The sequence below is a fragment of the Populus nigra genome, chromosome 8 (genome assembly GCF_951802175.1).
Source record: "Populus nigra chromosome 8, ddPopNigr1.1, whole genome shotgun sequence".
Lineage (NCBI taxonomy): Eukaryota > Viridiplantae > Streptophyta > Magnoliopsida > Malpighiales > Salicaceae > Populus > Populus nigra.
Window position 1 is genome coordinate 16,475,823 of NC_084859.1, and position 20,847 is coordinate 16,496,669.

The following is a 20,847-nucleotide window of genomic DNA, read 5'->3' on the forward strand; positions in this document are numbered from 1 at the left end:
TTAACTTCAGTCTTTTTTCTAGTTTTTTTTTTATCTCAATCCCATATCACAAGTGACATGTTAGTCAAGTTAACTCGAGTTTACTTGAGTTTTTTTTTTCGACATTACTTTTAATTTTTTTTTTTAATTTCATCATTTGACATTAAGTTATTAAGCCTTGAGCTTTACAATACTTTTTTTAATTTTCTTTATGCGTGTTATCTCGATCTCATATCTTGATTACATGTTAATCAAGTTAATATAAGTTGACCCAAATTATTAAATCATATATCTAGTTTGGAATATTTATAAAAGAAAAGTTTCAAAAACTTTCTTAGGCGAGTGCAAGAAATAAGATTTGGATATTTTTGCAATTAACATAATTTATTTTCTTTGATATACCATGATCGTATAAGTCTTTAAAATCTTGCTTATAAGATGTAGGTTGCATTCCAACTAAAATAAAATAAAATAAAACTTAAACTTGCATCTAATCATATATACCTTCTTAAATCTCCTCAGCTCGTATCTTGTCCTATAACCCATTTAAATCATTTGACTAATCTTGACCAAGTTTAAGATTTGACATGCAGGGACTTAAAAGAAAAAAAGCATCATTAAGGGACTGAATTTCATTATAAATTATAAAATACGAGGATAAAAATAAAATTAATTAAGAACTTATTTACAAGAAAATAAAATACAAGAATCAGAGCAAAATATTAAGGACCAAACACTAAAAGAGAAGAGTGGGACATCATTAAGAACTTGACAAGAGATGTAACTTGAGATGCCAAATACACCCCATCGCCTTCTAGAGCTGCTCTCTGGCCCTTCTTCATTGGCAGCACAGACATTCTTTTCTTCTCTAATTTTCTTTTTTTTTATTATGAAGGTCAGATTCTTCAGTTTTCTTTGAAAATGCTGGTTCGAGTTTTTCAAGTGCACGCTTCTCTTGACGTAGAAAGCCATCGAAGATATTTCTCCATGTAATCTACAACTATAACGTTTGAAAACACGATAGTAATTAATTTTTAAAATATTTTTTATGTTTTAAATTGTTATTTTATATAATATATTAAAATAATCTAAAAACATTAAAATAATATTAATTTAAAATAAAAAAATTAAAATTAATTTAGGACGGGGGCAACAATTATGATGGCCCACAGTGCATCTCTAACAGCAAGTGCTTGGATACAGATTGCTGCTCTTCAGCTTCTCGATGAACATCTGGATCATATCCGATGCCGTGTGGATTGTAACACAAGGGAGTTGGTTTGTGAATTAAAATATCTTATATATTCTCCCCTTAATCACCAGATTGTGAAAAAAACAAAGTTTTGACGTGAATAACTTAGTTTTAACAAATCAAATGGATATATATAATCTTCTGCAAAAAGTTGGGCTCAAGGAGAATATTGATCATGAGCAAACCAAAAAACAGAGAGACAACGTGAATGGTGCCCAGATGTCGTTGGTGTCCGCAGAGAAAGCAGTTTTTGTCCTTGCTCCTTCTCCTCGGCCCTTTTGTGTTTCTTATAATTAACCTCTACCGTAAAAACAGAGAAAAAACATAATAAATGATTTGAAAATATAAATAAAAATTTATTTTAAATTAAAAAAGTTTTAAAATTTTTAAAAATACGATTTCAAACATATTAGTTTAGTTGAGACAACTTCTATACAGTTGAATGTTAGAACTACTATAAGCTTAGACATTTCTAGTATGAATGTCTGAAAAAAAGATCCAGCTGAACTTTGGCACTGCAGATATGGTCATCTAAGATTTAAGGGTCTAAAAATTATTTAAAAAAAAAGGAAATGGTGAGGGGTTTGCCTTGTCTTGAAATCTCATCTAATGTATATAAAGATTGTCTGGTAAAGAAGCAACAATGAGATCTATTTCCTAGGAAAAGCATATAGAGAGCTTCTTAAATTCTTAAACTAGTGTATACTGTGGTATATGGACCAATCAGCCCCATGTCCAGCAAGAACAAAAGGTATTTGATTAGTTTGATTGATGGCTATAATCGTAAGTTTCAGGTTTATTTTTTGGTTGAAAATCTAGAAATATATACTACTTTTGAGAAATATAAGAATCATGTTGAAAAAGATACAAGTTAGAGTATAGAAGGTCTTTATACTGATCATGAGGGTGAGTTTACATAACTTGAATTCACTAATTTCTGTAGTGAGAATGGAATTCTAGGATAATTAATTATTGTCTATACCGTTCAATAAAACATGTTGTGAAAATGAAGAATCGAACTATTATGAATATGGTTCAAAGTATGCTATCAAGGAAGAAGATTCCCAAAGTATTTTAGCCTAAAGTTATTCTGGCTAAATATAAAGTTGGGGCATTTCTTCATGGAGAACTTGGTGAAAAGATTTTCGTTGAGCAACCTCACTACTTGTGAAAAGAAAGGTCATGAACAAAAACAGGTACAGATTAAAGAAGGTTTTATATGGTTTAGAACAAGCTTCACAAGCTTGATATAGTCGGATAAAGTCATATTTTACTAAGGTTTCAAGAGGTGCGAGCATACTTTGTGCATCAAATAGAGAATGAAGGTAAAATTCTAATTGTTTTCCTTTCATGTTAATGACTTGATTTTTATGATAAATGATGAGAATATGTTTGTTGAATTTAAAAAATTCTATAATGTATGAGTTTGCTATGAGATTCTTGAAAAATGAGATATGTTCTTGGTATGGAAGCAATGCAAAGACCAAGGAGTATTTTTATTTGTCAAATGAGGTATTTGCAAGAATCAATCCAGAATTAAGAAAAAATCAATTCTTTAATACTCCTTGACAGATAAAAATATAGGCACCTCCTAGAATTGAGAAAAATCATACCGGGTCTTTAAATTGAGCATTCGAATTTTGAAAATTGCAGAGACTTTACAAAGTCAATATTCCAGAATCAAACAAATTTGATGTCAATAACAGAGTTCATGATGCAGTTAACAGAATGATTTCGGGCCTTCCTGAGATAAATTAAGTGAAAGCCTCTGTTAAAACTGCTTAGAACTATGACATTACGATAAAAAAAAAATTAAGATATTTAGCAGTCTTTTAAATTAAGTTAAATCAAAGTCTACGCTTACAAATAAAGGAATTTTTAAAGAAATGCAGGAAGAAAGATCCTGAAGATGGATTTCGCTATACATTTCATCCTGCAAGTAGGACACTTCTTCTGAACAGCTAGTGCTTTTTCAATGCAACTCTTGCAGAAAACATGACCACATTTTGTCGATGTTGCTTCTTTCATCTCGTCCATACAAATCGGACAACAAAACACTGGTGCTGGTGGCGGCGGTGCAGTTTGGGACAATCCTGAAAAATGGGGCGGTGGCACTGTCAGGGACAATCCAGAAAGTTGGGGCGGTGGCACAGTCTGGGACGATCCAGGGAACTGGGATGGTGGCACAGCCTGGGATGATCCAGGGAGTTGGGGCACACTCCCAGCCTGGCAAAGCAAATGACGTTGGTAAGACTTTAAGATGATTACTAGAAGTTTGATACCATAAAGGACTAGACACAGAGGTTAAGGATTAGCTAAACTAAAGGAACATGAAACAGAAGATATAGCAGTGAATTACAGCATGAACCTGATTGGCCATATTTATATTTTCCCTTACTTCTGCATCAGGATTTCTCCTAGCTTTCTTCCTGGCCTGGTAAAAGGAGGATCATTTTAATTATAGAGAATCAGATACTTGAAGAAGACATGCCAAACAACCATAAACATTGTGTCAAGTGACATACTTGATCAAATGTGTTGGGGGAGATTATAGCAATATCATCATCAATGACCTCAACATCTCGTGCAGTTTGATGTTGCCGTGTCAATCCATATGCTTCAGCTTGAATAATCTGTGGTTGGGCAGGAAACCACGGGCCATAGGGAGGTATATTGTTCTCAACAGGAACTGGAAAGTTGAGATCAAAGTGCTGATAGTAACTTCTCTCGGCTTCCCACAAATTTTCAACCAGAAGATCCACACTCCCCAGTAAATCCATAGTGTTTTCTGCTTTCTCCATAAAAACCATGTTGTTGTCAAAATTCTCCAGTAAATCCATGGTGTGGAGCAAAGGGACCTAAAATTCCTGGTCTTACAAACAAGAAGGGCATACTGAGAAAAGGAGAACATTCTGAATCTAATAAAACTCAATGACTAGAGTCCAATCTATATCTCAAACCCACAGCGTAGAATCTACATCTTAAATAATCAAGCCAGATAGGAAAAAACTAGAAATTTCATAACAAGTTCAATATCTCGTTTCATAATCTTCGGATGATTGATAAAGCAATGTCAGTAAACTAAATATTGCATTCCTTGTGATGATGGCTTTTGTCTGATTGCCAGGAAAAAAATAGAGGTTTTTCTTTTTCATTCGATTGGTTCCTTACTTAATATGCAATTAAATCTAGAGCGAGGCAAGACTAATGAGAAGCATATGAATTGGTGTTGTTGCTTCTTAAAGTGATTGAATCGCAAGCCTTTATCCAAAAACAACTGCAAGCACTGAAGTCTCAAATTCATTCTTAAGCAGCATATAAAATAAAGACAAGTTTTGAGTAAAGGAACTGGAGAAATTAATTTCTACTGTTTCCATCAACTCGCAAGCTCTCCCTCCCCCTCTCCCTCTCTCCACACACATATATATCTGTTCTTCATGGTCATACGAAGCAAATCATGGCATAGTTTCTTAAACTTAAAAATCATAAATCGGAGGATAAATCTTACAGTAAAAAGACCAAAGCATAGCAGTTACCTCAAAAGAAACCCTAACAATTAAGAAATTCTATAGCCGCCGGAAAACAAAATAAAAGACATGCGAAGGAGATCAATTAACCAGACATGAAGATTGATGATACCTGTGAATTGGGGTGCGACCAACCCTAATAAATCTTCAAACTAGCCAGAGATATGATCGGTGATGGATTAATTTAATTATAGCAAACAAAAGTTAACTCGAGATTTTTAAGACGATTAGGGAAAGAGAACGTGTGCTTTCCTTTTCGCACAGCCCATGATATTTCAAGAAAACTGATGCACATGTGCCATAACTGATGCTTGCTTAACTAATTAATTATTCGATCATTCATGATAATTAGACGTCTCGGCTCTCTAGATATATAAATACTGTTTGAATAGGATTTGTTTTTTTTTTATAAAAAAAATACATATCTCTTGAACACTTAGCTAAATTCTCGTGGGCTAAATTTTTTTATTATTATTAATATAAGTGTCCGGATCAATTTGCGTGTATCTCGACTAATCCTACAGGCCCTAAAATTAACAACCATGTAAATCTCCAGTGGCCCTGAGATTTATAGAACTCGAACCAGTAAGTTTTAAAAAAATAAATTTAGAATATAACCGGTATACTTTTAAAATTGAGGTAATAAATTTAATTGTATTTATCATATATATCTATTTATTAATTTAAGATTCATTGGATTTATTAAGAATAAATAAAACACATTGATCACATATTGCTCTAAAGAATAAGACCTCGTATTTCTTAAATTATTAGGTTACATTAAATCCTGAAGATTAATTATAGATTAAGGATATTCGAGTTTTCTTTTTAAAAAACTAAAATAATCAATTAAAAAAACAATTTTTTTTATATATAAAAAAAACATGTTCATCATGTATGCCAGATCAATCAACAAGTCATATGCTTGCCCAGCATAAATCCAGGCCCATGTCCCGTTAACTGTACCATACGGTGCCGGTCCATGTGTCGATTTATTATTAATTTTTGTGATGTTTTTCAACCATCACTCGTTTCTTTTAGAAAAAATAAAAAATAAAATTTAATTGCAATCGGCCACACTCAAGCACAACAACAATAAAATAATAATAATAATAATGACGAATAATTACATTTCATCAAACGAAAATCCAAGTAGTGATGTTGTTATAATTATTTTTTATTTAGAAATGTATTAAAATAATATTATTTTTAATTTTTAAAAATTATTTTTAATATCAATACATTAAAGTAATTTAAAAATACTAAAAAAATATTAATTTAAAGCAAATAAAAAGATTAATTTTTTTAAAAAATACTTTTAAAATATAAAAAAAAACTGTACTAGAAATACAGTATTCGGCTTGAAATTGAATATAATAAATGTAATTGGTTAATTATCTAGGAAATCGGAATCGGAAATAATATCAAATAAGATTTGACAAAACAGAGTTCAAAATAAAATTTGATTTCTCATGGGATTCGGTGGGGATTGTATTTTGAAAGAATGGATCCGGCCATCAAAATTAAATAGAAAAATAAAACAAAGTCAAAGATGGTAGGCTCAGTCAACCGAGTTAATAAACATGTAAAAAGCAACATTGAAAGATGTTCAAATAAAACTGCACCCTGTCTTTTCCCTTTCTGGCAGTTTTATAATAATACATGAGTCGCAAGTTTCTTTATTTCTTTTTTTTATTCAATAGTGTAATTAGAATAAGATTGCACCAAATTCAATAAACTTCCTAAAATTGACCCGGAAAAAAGGGTTTAATTGAACGAACAAGATATTGACACGTATAGATCTTAACCATTTTGCAATTATTTATCATTCAAACCCACTAGAGTGTGTTGTTGTCATGCTGGCCTCCTCAATTTAGACAATCTAGACGTCCAAGTTAAAAAAAAATTAAAAATTAAAAAATTAGTTGACTTGTTAATCCATCATGCCCTGGTTAAAAGTTAATTTTTAATTTAATTAATTTAAAAAAAATTATCAAAATATCATTATATATTTAAAAAGTTAACTTAGATCAATCTTTCATGACCTAGATTTTATCGAGATTGAGCTTTACAAATATAAGTATATCATAAAGTTCCCGGATCCTTGTATCTAGCAATAATTATTTTTTTTCAAAATCTTTGAGATTTTCTTCTCTATTGGTAGGATATTCCAAGATTAGCCTTGTTTCTATGAAAATATTTTTCTATACAATCTTGAAATATATATTTTTCTTTAAATATCAATATTAAAATTCGAATTTAGGGAAAAAAAACAAATGCCCTATTGATTGAACAGTTATTCTGACTTTTCCATCCATTTTAAAATTTAATATAAATTTTTATACTGAATAAAAAATCTTAATCACTAATTAGTCGTCTTTCTGCTTGCATATCACATTACTTGATAGTGCTTTCCTAACCCATGTTAGGAAATGAAATCATCTTCCCTTTAATTAAAAAATAGATATGAATAATTGTATTTTGGATGATGAATGATCCACGTGTATTGACGAATGACACTATCATTCAATTGTGGTTCTTGGACGTTCCAAGTGATTGATGCAATGGGATGGAAAGCAACAGTCTTCATTAACATTAATTAATTAACAAAAAAAATTAAAAATTAAAAAGAGAGTTTTGTTTAACTCCCACACAAAAAAGTATTTGCTATAATATTATTTTTCTTTGTTTTTTTATAACATCTTTAAATAATATTAGATTTAATTGTGGATTGAACTTCAAAAAAGTCAATTTACTTTTAAGATGATCTCGATCTCATCACTCAAACTGCAAGTTTAATAGGTTAACTCGAGTTTTATTTGATTTTCTTTTTTTAAATGACTTTTTTTTTTCTCAATTTTATCTCCCAACATTAAATTGATTGGAAATTATACTTCATGATTTGTTTTAGTTTGTTTTAATAAGGTTATCCTCATCTTATGGATCACATCACGAGTAGCAGATTAACTTAGGTTGTCTCGAGTCTGTTTTTGCATCATTTTTTTAATCGATTGTTTATTTTCAATTTCATACTTCAACATTAGATTTACTAGGAATTGTGCTTCATAATTTTTTTTAGTTTACTTTTTACGAGGTTATTTTAGTTTCATGATTCGGACTATGGATTTGACAAGTTAATTCAGTTGATTTTAATTATTATTTTTTTCTAATTGACCTTTTATTTTTTCAATTTCATTTATCAACGTTGGTTTAATTAGGAATTAGACTTCGTGATTTATTTAGAAATATCTAAATATTTTTTTATGTTTAAAAAATCTTGATCCAATCCAAAACCCAAGTCAATGATAATGATCCGGGTATGTTTATTACTTAAAAAAATAAATTTGTTTTTTATTTAAATTTTTATTTTTAAATCGTTTTGATGTAATGATTTTAAAAATAAATTTTAAAAATTAATAAAATACTATTTTAATACATTTCTAAATAAAAATATACGTATAAAAAAAAACCAGGAAGACAGTATCAAAGACAATCTCAGATTGAATTACCTAAAGGTGCCAAAATAGAAAAAGAGAGAATAGTATCAAATAACATGGTTTTGACTAAACTCTCACACGTAAAAAATAAATTGCGTTTTGATTTGTAAAATCTCGCTCGGAGGCATTCCATCTCTTCTCCCTCCTACAAAAAAGGACTTCATGCTAATAAACCTAACATTTTCTCTCTCCCCACTAAACTTTTATGCCCTTTTGTCCGTTTCATTTCTGAATCCAAAGCAATGGCTTCTAGTGCATGGCGCAAGCTCAAAAAAGCCCTCAAGTCAAAGCTCTCTTTTCTCTCCAACTCCACCCGTAGCCCGACCCCCACCCCCACCAATCCCCCAACCTTCACCACCGAAAATGCCCGCTTCACCACCGCCACTCCACCACCAGTCCCAACATCATCATCTTCTTCGTTCAGTGCTCGTCTCTCTCGTAGCTTCAGTCTCCACTCTTCTTCTGTAATCACCCCCCCTCTCTCTTTTTTTATGTTTTCTTAAATCTTAATTACATTGTTTTGTTTATATCTGTGATTTATATTTGTAACCGCCCGGCGAGCAGAGTTTTTATTTATTTTTTTACTAGCCGCGTAAAAACCTGACTTGGTATCTCTGTGAGTTCGGCATCGCTCGACTGTAATCACGAAAATGCCGTTGTGTGTTCTCCTTGTTCTTGGTTTGACTAGGGGTGTTTTGGTAAAAGTGGGTGAAGGTTGCTTGAAAGATCAGGCGATGCATTTAATGGAGCAATGGAATAGCATTGAAGTAGAGCTGTTGGCGGTAGTTGAAATTTGCATTTATTTTGATTATGCTATACGAGGCTTCAAGAAGTCCAACGATTTGATTAACGGGTTGTTGTTCGTTTTTTACTAAGATCATAAATCTAACCAATAAGTAATAAAAAAGTAATTTGTTGTTTTCTCAATTGCGAGGGTCTCGCATGAAAATTAGGATAGCAAGCACATGATATGCTGGGTCATCGCTGTAGCCAACAACATGACGTCTTGCTGTTTATTTTAGAATGTAGGGGATTTAGTGGGGATTTGAAGGTTAAAATATGCGGTTGTTTCCTTGGGGCTTGTAGTTTGTATCGGGATTCAAATCCTCTCCTTTTCTTGTGTGTGCGCGTGTGGAAGTTAGGCTTGACTTTCGAAGAAGCATATTTTTGTGGGCAATACTATTCTTGTGTTGCTGAAGCTCGAAAGGAACCGTCTTTTTCTTGTGGGAAACGGGAACATACACTAAAGAATTAGTGGAATGTTGTGTTAGCTTTGCAAGTTTTTAATTGAAAAGTCACAATAATGTCATTCCTGATTGTGATTTTTTATTCCGTAAAAAATTTGAAAGTAGCTTGATTAAGTTTCTGCTTTTCTTGATGTGATAGTAAATTGATGAGATGCTTAGGTTGCTTTTAGTTCATGAATTAATTGGTGAGAAACTTGAACCTCAAAGTTTAGGCAAAGACGGTCTCCATATATTGGCTCATAGATGGATGTTTTCAAGAGCCTTTCGAGTTTTGATTGTGGTGTTGAAATGCCATAAACTTGGTTGCCTGCTTGGCTTTGTATTTCGAACACCTTTGAATAGCCATCATTATTCTTGACTTGGTGAGAGTACGTAGAAAGATATTGTGAAAAATCCTATCTGTTTATTGTCTTTGGCTTGTTGGATATTACTTAATCGAAGTTGAGGAACTTGTGCAGAAGAAGAAGAAAAAAATTGGCATGCATTTGATTTGATGGTCTTCATTGAAAGTTGTTGAAATATACCTTTTTTCGCTATAATATTTTTATTATTTTATCACAGAAAAAATGTGCCATTTGCTTGAGGAGTCTGAGAAAAGGGCAAGGCCAAGCCATCTTCTATGCTGAGTGTTCTCACCCTTTCCACTTCAATTGCATTGCTGACAATACCAAGCATGGAAATCTCAAATGTCCTATTTGCCGCTCAAAATGGAAAGATGTGCCTTTTCAAGCGCCAAGAAATGCCCCCAATTTTCAACGTGCCGGTTCATTGCATGCTCATATATCTCCTTACAATGTTCCACCAGTTCAAATTGAGGCGGAACACTTCTCAGATGATGAAGTACTCTCAGATGTCTCTCCAGATCAATCCCTTTCTTCTCGACCCCATGCTATAACTGTGAAGACTTTTACAGAATATCCTGCTGTTTCTGCATCAGAATCCTTCTCCAAGTTTGGTGTTCTTGTCCGTATTCTGGCACCACCACTTGATAATACTCTCCCTCATCACCGTGCGCGTGCACCAATTGATGTTGTAACCGTGTTGGATGTTAGTGGTAGCATGGCAAGCAAGCTGATACTTCTCAAGCGTGCGGTCAACTTTATCATACAAAACTTAGGCCCTTCTGATCGACTTTCGATCGTGACTTTCTCTTCATCAGCTCGAAGAGTGTTACCACTTAGGAGAATGTCTGGAAGTGGCCGTGAAGATGCCACAAGCGTTGTCGACTCTATTTCTGCAATTGGTGGAACTAATATCGTTGCAGGGCTCAAGAAAGGGGTTCAGGTTCTTGAAGAACGGCGTCAACATAATTCAGTTGCAACCATTATCCTCTTATCTGATGGCTGTGATACACAAAGTCACAATGCGCAGAATAGATTGGATTATCTAAAGTTCTTACCTACTTCAATTTTTCCTAGCAATAATACATCTAGAGAGGAGTCTAAGCAGCCAACTTTCCCAGTTTACACATTTGGGTTTGGATCGGATCATGATTCTGCTGCAATGCATGCTATATCTGATGCATCCCGCGGCACATTTTCCTTCATTGAGTCAATTAACATTTTACAAGATGCTTTTGCAAGATGCATTGGTGGTCTTATAAGTATTGTGGCTCGGGACGTTCAACTCAAAGTTAGGTCAGCATCACCAGGAGTGCAAATTCTGTCAACACCTTCTGGGAGACACAAGAATAAGATTTTTGACCAAGGACACCAAGCTGTGATTGATATTGGAGACCTGTATGCAGAAGAGGAGAAGGAATTTTTGGTGTTCCTCTCAATTCCTGTATCCTCAGCTGTTGATGGTGAGGAAAGATTGGAAAACACATCATTGGTGGAAGTTTCGTGCTTCCACAAAGGTTCGGTGTCAGTGGATACAGTCCAGGTAGAAGGTGAGAGAGTTGAGATTCGACGACCTCCAACTTTATCTCCAATTGATCGGGTGCTGTGTTTGGAGGTTGATAGGCAAAGAAATCGTTTGCTAGTGACAGAAACTATTGCCAAGACACAAAGGATGGCTGAAATGGGAGATTTAAAGGGTGCACAGGCCCTGCTGGCAAATCAACTATCCACTCTTCTAACTACAGCTTCTTCTCAAGCAGGAGATGATCTATGTAATCAGCTCGAAGCTGAGCTGAAAGAAACTAGGGAGAGAATGGAAACTAGGGAGTTATATGAACGGTCGGGGCGCGCATATGTTCTCTCGGGAATGAGTTCTCATTCATGGCAAAGGGCTGCAACTAGGGGTCACTCCACAACAATTCTATCACAAGGTGGGAACTCAGATACGAGTATTACCACTAGCTATGAAACACCATCTATGACTAGCATGGTATTGAAGTCACAGATTCTCAACTTAGCACCCAGAGAGTAGTTTTGGCACCCACAACTTAACAAAGCCTTCCAGCTTGAACGATCAGCATTGATTTGCATCTACTACTAACACGAAGAAGAAACTCTCTGGTAGGTTAATGAAATCAATTTAGGGATTTGAACTCTAATTTTCTTTTCATCATTATTATTGTTGTTGTTTGGTTTATCATTGTGTGGATTGGATTGGAATTTGTACATGATTTATTGCTTCGTTAGTTTTTGTTTGAATCGGATAATGGAGTACAGGATAAGTTATGTTTGGTTGAACAAAACCACGTTGTTTTGACATTATTTTTTGCGAATGCACGAAATTTTGTAATCCAACGACAACGACAACGACAACGACAGTTCATTTGAACAGTATAACTTGCCTTCCTTGCAAGAGAGTTTGATCCAGTTGAAGTCTCGAGACATCTCTTGCAAAATGGTACCAAAGTTCTAACCATATGAGGCAACAGGGTTTGATTCTCCATCAGGTCAACACGCTTGGGTCACAAATCAGTGAATTATACTTGTAAATCTAACTTGACCAATGATGATACAATCGGCGCAGGAAAACTCCATGTCATGCATAAAGGTAGATAGTACAAAAGCACTGTTTAAACAGGGCATCCTGGTTTAATCAAAATTAACTGAGTTTTTTTTTTGTTTTTTTTTTAATTAGACTATATAATTTATTTTCTATAAAATTATTTTAGTTTTATAATCCAAAAAATCATAGATTTATCAAATTAATAAAGGTAAACTTAATTTTTTTTAATTAATTAATTAAAAATTAAACTTTATAATTTATTTTAATTTATTTTTTTTATTGAGCTATTATAATTTTATAATTATTAATTCAACAAATTAATCCCAGAACACTTTAAATAAATTATTTTATTTTTTTTATTTAATCACACTATATTTTTATAAATTTTTAACCAGCCAGATCTATCTGGTCACATTAAATTAACCCTCGCATGTTTGAAAAAGCACTACGCCTGGACTTTTTTTTTTGACATTTTAAAAAGTTTGATCCCACCTGCATGTTAGAGTGAGACAACGTTCTAGTGCTCTAACTAAACATACACCTGAGAATGTGAGAGAATCTTCATTTATACCGTACCAAAACAAATGGAAAAATACCCATACCCATCTGAATGCGTCCCTTTTAGCGTCAAAGAAACTGAATAATGTGCTCGCAAATTTTCAGAATCTCTCTTTGAGCCATGCGTCCTCCAGCAGAAAATAACAACGACACTTTCAAATTTTAGGCTTCTTTGGTGCGCACTCGAGTTCTCAGTCTCAAGCTTCCGCTTTATCCCCAAGAAGTGCTCAACCTGGGAGGAAAAAAGCAAAGCAATATATCAGCAGGCATAGATTATGGAATAAAAATGAAAGGGTGTTAAAAGTCAGCAAACCCTTCCCTCTAAGAGGAGGGTAAAAGAACAAATAGGTGAGGCCTGTGAATTGTAAGGGGCCCTAACAGTGCAACTAGCCATCCACAACCATTCTGAACAGGACGCTCAACATAAAGTGATGAACCTGATCTGACAACTTTCTTATCAAAGTTAAATCTTTCCTTGACACAAGAATAATCCAACCTTCCTGGAGTCTGGACAAAGTATCACTGGCGACATGGTAAATGAGCTGAGGCCACAATGGCTGTTTGACTGCTGGAGTCAAAGATTTTGGTGTCAGGAGATTCTGGGAAGCAAAAAAATGTAGGAATTTATAGATGATTTTAAGATACTAGGGGTTGGTGGTTGCTAGGAAAACATTTGGGATTAAAAATGATTGTAATCACAGCAGCGGCAGAAATGGTAGCATACCGGGGAATCAGATGGATTTTTTGTGGGCCAGGGGGAGGGGGGTTGTGAAGAAGAAAAGGTGTCCTTCCAGGTATGCATGCTTCTAAAGCAAATCATGATACTCATTATTGTCCCATAACGCAGTTTCATTTTCTTCAGTGACGGTGTGTGTGCATGCGGGAGAGAGAGAGAGAGAGAGAGAGAGAGACAATAATGCAAGAAATGAGTAGCACTAAAAGGTAAATGAGTAGCACTAAAAGGCTGCTGCTTTGCAACCACTATAGCAATAGGATCAGGGAGAAGGCTAATGATGCTCCAGAAAGGACAGGGAATGTTCCTATAAAGCGAAACAATCTACTTGATGAAAATTTCCAAACTAATACACCAGATACTAATATTTAGAGTTCATATCAAAAAGCCAGCACGAATTGGACGAGAAATCATGTCAGTTTTCACAACTTGCATGATGCATCCACAACCTAATGAAACGTGCACAAAGCATCCTTTCTGCATCATTATCACCATGCCAGTGTAAACTGTTGTAAGAATCTAACTGACCTTTTTATCGCCAAGCATGGGTGTTAAGGCTCCAGGGAGATCCTTATCAACAGTAGCAAAGCCACTTCTAGGATCACTGGTTTGCCTGCAAATGAAATTCATGAAAAAGGGTGATCAAACCAATTGTAGAAAGATAAATGCACAACAAATGATATTCTATAATCCTTCACTTTCTAAAACTAGTAAGGTCTTAGTTTGAAATGTATCAAGGCATGATGCGAACCAAGATTTCAACAAAATTACAGTGTTGAGTTCATTTAAACTGCAGAGAGAGAAATATTTTCAACTTTAAGAATTTATCACTAGAAAATAATCATAAAGACTCAAATGAATGGCTACTGCATCATAAATCAACAAAAACATTTTAATACTCTTAACAGATGTTTTTTGGAGAATAACTCGTTCTTGATAATTAACATTTTTCTACTTCAAACTATTTTCCTAGGCTTTAATTAGTAACACCTTATATTTGAGATATAAATTAGACACAAAAATCTTACCCTGGTTTAACATGACTGCTGAGAACAAGGTAGGGTGTCTTTAACTGAGCTTGAGCCTCCCTCATCCGCTCCACAGACAGGGATGGTGTATCTGAATTTTTCACTTGCTTCAACTTCAGTTCTTCCTGGTATTGCTTCATTTTGCCAGGTCCCTTACCATGGAATTTATGAGAAATCATACATAAGGCTTCCTTCGGAGTCATCTGTTAAATATAGGAAACAACCCAAAATATAAAAAATTGCTAGATCAGTCAGCAAATAAAAACTTTTGCTGCAAGCTACATCAGCCACTCATGTCCACAAATAGAAAGTAGATCATAGTAGGTCGGAGGCATGCTACCTTGGAGAAACTCCACAGTGGTACAAGGCCATCACAAAGTTCAGTCTCTTCCACTAATTTATAACCAGATGCATAACTAAATCTTTCACTTCTCATTTTGGACACTAAACAGATGAGAACATAAAAATCAATCTTGATTCTGCCATGAGGTCAGACCCTAGACCCTAGTTTATGAAACAAGCAGTCCAGAAAGAAACCCCCCCCCCCCTCCCAAACAAAAACAATAAACACCCACCCACCAACTGCACAGTAGCAGCTATGAAACACCCCTCAAAACAGTGCCACTGCTCACTGATTAGCATCCAGAGGCAAGTCAGACTGTGGAGCACAAATTCCACATCATAGGCCCAACATCTTCCAATTACTACAGAGTAGGCTAATAAAATGGTCAAGCATGCAATGAATCAAGAGATATAATATGCATAGAAATTTGGCCTACAAACTCTCCTTTATCGAACCTGCTCCATTGGAGGTCCCATCTCCACACCATGTGCATAATGGTAAAAAAAATAAGCAATAAAAACTAAGGAATTCTAACTCAACAGTAAAACAAACTAATCGGATGATCAGGTGAAGTGCTTACAATTCACCCAAATTTATCTGTCCTCTCGATGCGGATATCCTTGAACTTATTGTCATTATTATTACCAGCATCATTGCCTATGATGCCAACAAGCTTAATCTTTTTCTTGTCCATATTTCTGCCACCTCATTCAATACTTTCTTTAAGTGTACCTCGCTCTTTGAGCAACTTCAAAGCACCAGATAATCCTTTCCCAACAGCAACCTCATGTATGGTTTCATCAGGAACTGTCTACTCCTTATCCTCATTGACAGGGTTTTCATCTTTACCACTGTCTTGAACTTCCATCCATCCACCAGCCTCGTCCTTTTGTTCTTCATCAGAAGCTCTTGGCGGTTCATCTTCGTCCATGAAAACATCTTCATTATCAGTCTTATGAACTTCTGAAATAGCACAAGTACTGCTTTGAATTTTTCAACACAAGCAATGGTAATTTTTTTAGGTATGGAAAATTAAGGACGACTGAAAAATCAGTAACAAATAGAGTGTGTGTGTGTGTGTGCATACTAAAGCAGAAGATCTAGGATTTCCAGCCGATCTCAGGCATCATAGCAGGTCAAATGTGTGATTTCCAGCTGATCTCGAGCATCAAATAGGTCACATTCACATTTAACAATAATACAGTAAAATGGATGGGAGATTATAGGTGACTAAAGCAGCAGCATGATAGCATGACTATGATAACTAGAAAAATTGATTTACCAAATAATACAAGGTTGAGAGCTAGCATAAACCTTGAACAGTCAGAAATGGTCATGCAGCTCAACATAGTATATAGTATATGCAAGATTTTCTGGTCCGTGTACTATTATGCTATCAGCAATCTGAATGCAACACAAGTTTCCGTCCCATCAGAACTCTTTCTTTTTTGTGTAATATTTTATAAAACAAAAGAACATGTAATAAAAAAAGTACCTTCAGCAAGATGGATAGCTGAGACAAACTCTTCCATCTCAGTGAAGACAAGTTTTTTTCTAGTGACTCTCCAATTTCAGGGTTCTGATCATCTGCAATTTGACTGCACAAAGTGGAGGTGGCAAGGAGAGCAATTGCTAGAGGACCAGATGCTTCTGCCTCTTCCTTTTTAAGAGCTAGTTTCCTTATTCTTTCCAATGCCTTATAAATATCTTCATCATCATCCGCAAACACTAGACTTTCCTCTTCCCCCTCTTTAGTTTGAGGAGTTTGCTCTAGTCGAAGTGATTTTGATGCCTCATCTGCTTTAGCATAAGCTGATCGGTAAGCACTGTTTCTCATTTCAGCCTCAGATCTCTCTTGTTCCTTTCTAAGGCCTGCCTTCTCCCATCTTTCCTAGAACCAAGATCTCCAATACCCAACCCTGCTGACACAGCTCCTGCTTCAAGGGCATCTACATCTTGCTTATCCTTCTTTCACAATGATTTCTTTTTCTTTGGCTTTTTAAACTGAAGCATCTCTTCATGAGTATAGTAATCTGATGAATTCTTTCCAGATGAGTTAGATCTTCTAAGCGATTACTTGTGGAATCACCTCATAGCCTTCTGCAGAGCTGGACATATTACAAAAGAGAAAAAGAGAAATAAATGAATGTTCACTTCATCAGAGTTATGCTAACATACACCGCTTATATCTTCTGAATCTATTCTATAAAGAGAGCCAGCCTACCTCCATACCATATCAAAAATCTCTGTCACACAAAAAAGCTTCGTCATTTTAGGAAACTTGGACATAAAGTATATGAAGGAAACACCAAACTATTTATACCTTCATTAAGGTCACCATCTGAGAGTATATTCTGATCTTTGAGTGTCAAAACAACTGCTCCACCTCCCATTACCTTGTCAAGGCCATGGAGAACCTTAATTCCAGCAAGAACATCTATCAAAAGGCGCCACCATAAAAAATAAAACAATCTTACAGTGTAAACCATAACTCCTTGCTAAAATATAACTGATTCAATCAGCCAGAAACAGAAATATATAGCCCCCAAAATTTCAAATACAAATCATTATGGTTTGGCTTCCACGAAAATGACCTTACACTTGCCAATTACAATTCCAAGAAATTAAACTGGTGGGTTATAATAACAAACCTAGCTGTTAAATGAGCTCGGATGGAGTTTGAATATCTCATTTCTTAATGAAATTTTTGATGAACAAATAAGACCATAACCAACTCATTCGCTCTGATGATTATGAAAACTACCAAGTTGAAACAAATGTATCATCCAATCTAGACTTGTTTTTAAATGACTAGTCATTGATAGAGGACAAAAATATGCAGAAAGGATCATACAAGCATTATGCTGGTCTGCTTCCTCATCTTCACCATGACCTTGACCAATATTGTCCCAGGGAAATTTAAACCATAATAGTATTAACAATAAAAATTGCATGGAAAAAATCATGATAGCCAGTGAGAATACAGGAAACACAGTAAAGAATGGAACCTGCTCCTCAAAAATCTTTGGGAGGTGACTGGCCCTCTCCTTTGCAGCATTTTTGTTCTCTTCAATCTGACGACTCTTACTGACCCATGCTAAAACATCAGAACCAACTTCAGTCTTCTTCCTTGTTCTTTCTTCTTCCTTCCTTCATCCTGAGCCCAAAAAAAAAACTATAAAGATAAATAGGACACAAAAATAACACGAAGCTGGATGAACTTATAAATGGAATAATATCAGAAAAATAAGACGAACATCATCAAGATCAACAAAACGCTAAGATGTAACACAATTTAACCCCAATACAGCAATGGAGGACACCAACAAAAAAGCAAAACCAGGAAAATCTCAATTAGCGACAAGTAACATTGGGGTCATTCCACACTCCACACTTGACCTCTAATCTCAATTAGACTTGTTCATAATCGTTGTCATCCCTGCTCCTATCATAATCTTCGTCATGGCTTTCTGTTTGCCCTGACCTTCTCTCTGGAACTCTCTTTATCCTGATCCACTTCCCTATCTCTCTCCCTCTCCTAAGTCTTCTCTCTTCCCCTTTCCCTGTCTTTATCATTTTCCCTGTCCTTCTCTTTATCCTTATACTTGTCCTTCTCCTTCGCTCTTTCTCTTTCCATTTCCTTCTCCCTCTGCCGTTCCTTCTCCTTCCCCCGCAATTTCCTATCTCTAGCCTTCTCTCGATCACGTTCTTTATCCTTCGCCTTACTGTCCCTACTCCCATCATTACCGCTGGTTTTCTTCGACCGTTCATCTGTCTTACAACTATGATCCCTCTCCCTCTCATCTTCTCTGCTGCTCTTCTTCCTAGAATGCTTGCTCGATTTTTCAACTCCATTCACCGCCATATCCTCGTCCTCCACATCATCCCTCTCCTCGCGTCGCTCGTGCCTAGTTCAGACCAGTCTATATCCATTCTAACCACCAAGCTCAAACCCTAATCTTCCCTGAACCCTGGAAATCTAAGAATCTGAGAAATAGATTATTGGAATGGATTTATAATAAACGGAAATCCTGAGAGAGAGCTAGAGGGATTCGTACCTTGTATTTATAGTTTGGGTTTTAGAGACTGGCTGTGTTACTTACTTTCTTGCTTACTATTTCTCCTTCACTTGAGATAAAGAATATTTAAGCGTCTTTTTTTTTTTTTATAATTGAGTAATTTAACTTTCATTGTTTATCAATTGCGTTTCTCCAGTTTTAAAAAAAAGATTACGTGTCTATCAGTGAAAATTAAAAACATTAAAAAAAAAAAATAATTCTCCTCGAGAAATAATGTGTAATAGTATAAATACATAGTTGCCCTTGGAAAAATAAATACTAAGTACTAGTGACAGGACAAGGTTGAATAAAAATATTATTACTCTAGCTTTAAAATAAAAAAATATAATGCCCGAATCTTCTAATCTTTTTTTTTTTCAAAATAATATAATTATTTTAATATTTTTAGAAACGAAAATAATAATTCTCTTTAAAAGATTGTTGTACAACAAGACTTGAAATATTATTCATTGTAATATTGTAAATACATGTTTACTATTAAAAAAATAAAAATATTTAACTATGCATTGAAAACAAGATTGTCTTTTTGCCACTAAACAATTATTTTTATTATATTGTATAGTGTTAGATTTGTTATTTTTTTTATTAGTAAAATTAACATTTTAATCTTAAGATAAAAAAAAATCTAATGTCTTTCATTGGTGTTTTAGTCCTTTTATTTTTTTTCAAAAGAATATAATTACCCTGATACTCTCATGGGCAAAAACAATATTCCTCTCTTATAGAAGCTTTTTAGTCATTTTATATTGGTTTTAAAGTATATTTAAAAGTTGTTCAAGAATATTAGTAACGTGTGTTAAGTCATTTAGATACCAAATATAGGGGTAGTGTTTGCAAGATCTCGGTGTTTTTTCCATGATAATATGTTGCATGTACCATGATCATTTATAATTTGATGTTAATAACCATTTATTTTTCTTAGATTTTATGTTAGTCCCTCAAATTTTATGACAACCTTTTCAATTTATTTTTTCTTTATATTTGTTCGTTATCATCTTAATTGCTATTTTTATTTTATAATAAATTATAAATTATAAATAATTTTTAATTTACCTCCTTGTTATTTTTTAATCTATAAATAATTTATTAAATTACAAATATTTTTTAATTTCACCAATTATGATTTTTTAATATTTCAAATTTATTATTAATTTTTTTTATTGCTATTTATTTTATTTAGAATTTTTTTTTCAGATTTTATCTTTCTTGAATTTTTTCTATCAAATTTTATCTCTATATGTGTCAAAAAAATAATTTTGTGAAATATTTTATTATTTCTAATGTTTGATTCATTAAAAAAAATATCTTGTTGTAAAGGGCAAAATAAAATTAAAATAAGGAAACAACTTAGAAGTTTATCGTGATGAAGTGGGTGTCTATTTTCATGTTCCATTTTTTTTTTAAGTTTTTTTTTAAATTATTTTTTAACTAAAAAACTTTTAAAAAACATAAATATTAATATATTTTTAATTAATTTTAAAATCTCTTTGCACTACAGTACAAAAAAAACAAGGAAACAATACAAGAGATGTATGGATTTGGGGTGAAATATGTTTTTAAAAATAGTTTTTTTATTTATTTTTAATATAAATATAAATATTAATTTAATATTTTTTTTAAAAATAAAACTTTGCTAAACACATGACCATTTAACCTTGTGTTTTTAAAAATTTAAATTTTTTAATAATTTTAAAATTATT

The 20,847-nt window shown here is 33.8% G+C and overlaps 2 protein-coding genes and 2 pseudogenes across 7 annotated transcripts; 1 reads left to right on the top strand and 3 right to left on the bottom strand.

Annotated features, from left to right (window-relative positions):
* Positions 1 to 3,043: 3,043 nt before the first annotated feature.
* Positions 3,044 to 5,151, bottom strand: LOC133700826 (E3 ubiquitin-protein ligase complex SLX5-SLX8 subunit SLX8-like). 6 transcript variants are annotated; one of them, XM_062124512.1, is made up of 4 exons: positions 4,871 to 5,151; positions 3,757 to 4,098; positions 3,591 to 3,665; positions 3,044 to 3,457 (listed from the first exon to the last, which is right to left on the bottom strand). In XM_062124512.1, the coding sequence occupies exons 2-4, from the start codon at positions 4,069 to 4,071 to the stop codon at positions 3,110 to 3,112; spliced, it is 738 nt and encodes a 245-aa protein (XP_061980496.1). In that variant the 5' UTR covers positions 4,072 to 4,098; positions 4,871 to 5,151; the 3' UTR covers positions 3,044 to 3,109. The 6 variants fall into 6 exon arrangements, with proteins under 6 accessions (XP_061980496.1, XP_061980501.1, XP_061980495.1 ...); XM_062124517.1 differs by having other exon boundaries at positions 3,630 to 3,665; positions 3,757 to 4,103; positions 4,871 to 5,111; XM_062124511.1 differs by having other exon boundaries at positions 3,757 to 4,103; positions 4,871 to 5,111.
* Positions 5,152 to 8,285: 3,134 nt separating this feature from the next.
* Positions 8,286 to 12,146, top strand: LOC133701067 (E3 ubiquitin-protein ligase WAV3-like). Its single transcript, XM_062124848.1, has 2 exons — positions 8,286 to 8,719; positions 10,064 to 12,146. Exons 1-2 carry the CDS (start codon positions 8,498 to 8,500, stop codon positions 11,873 to 11,875), a joined length of 2,034 nt encoding a protein of 677 aa, XP_061980832.1. The 5' UTR covers positions 8,286 to 8,497; the 3' UTR covers positions 11,876 to 12,146.
* Positions 12,147 to 12,837: 691 nt separating this feature from the next.
* Positions 12,838 to 18,607, bottom strand: LOC133700906 (SART-1 family protein DOT2-like; annotated as a pseudogene).
* LOC133700907 (uncharacterized) lies at positions 18,473 to 19,001 on the bottom strand (annotated as a pseudogene).
* Positions 19,002 to 20,847: the final 1,846 nt, after the last annotated feature.

Bases quoted from the DNA above. Each gene is read 5' to 3' on its own strand.
- LOC133701067 (XM_062124848.1), top strand. From the start codon at position 8,498: ATGGCTTCTAGTGCATGGCGCAAGCTCAAAAAAGCCCTCAAGTCAAAG. The intron at 8,720-10,063 runs GTAATCACCCCC...ATTTTATCACAG, and splicing joins TCAGTCTCCACTCTTCTTCT to AAAAAATGTGCCATTTGCTT.
- LOC133700826 (XM_062124512.1), bottom strand. From the start codon at position 4,071: ATGGATTTACTGGAGAATTTTGACAACAACATGGTTTTTATGGAGAAA. The intron at 3,666-3,756 runs GTATGTCACTTG...TCCTTTTACCAG, and splicing joins CCCCCAACACATTTGATCAA to GCCAGGAAGAAAGCTAGGAG. The intron at 3,458-3,590 runs GTAATTCACTGC...TTGCTTTGCCAG, and splicing joins TGGCCAATCAGGTTCATGCT to GCTGGGAGTGTGCCCCAACT.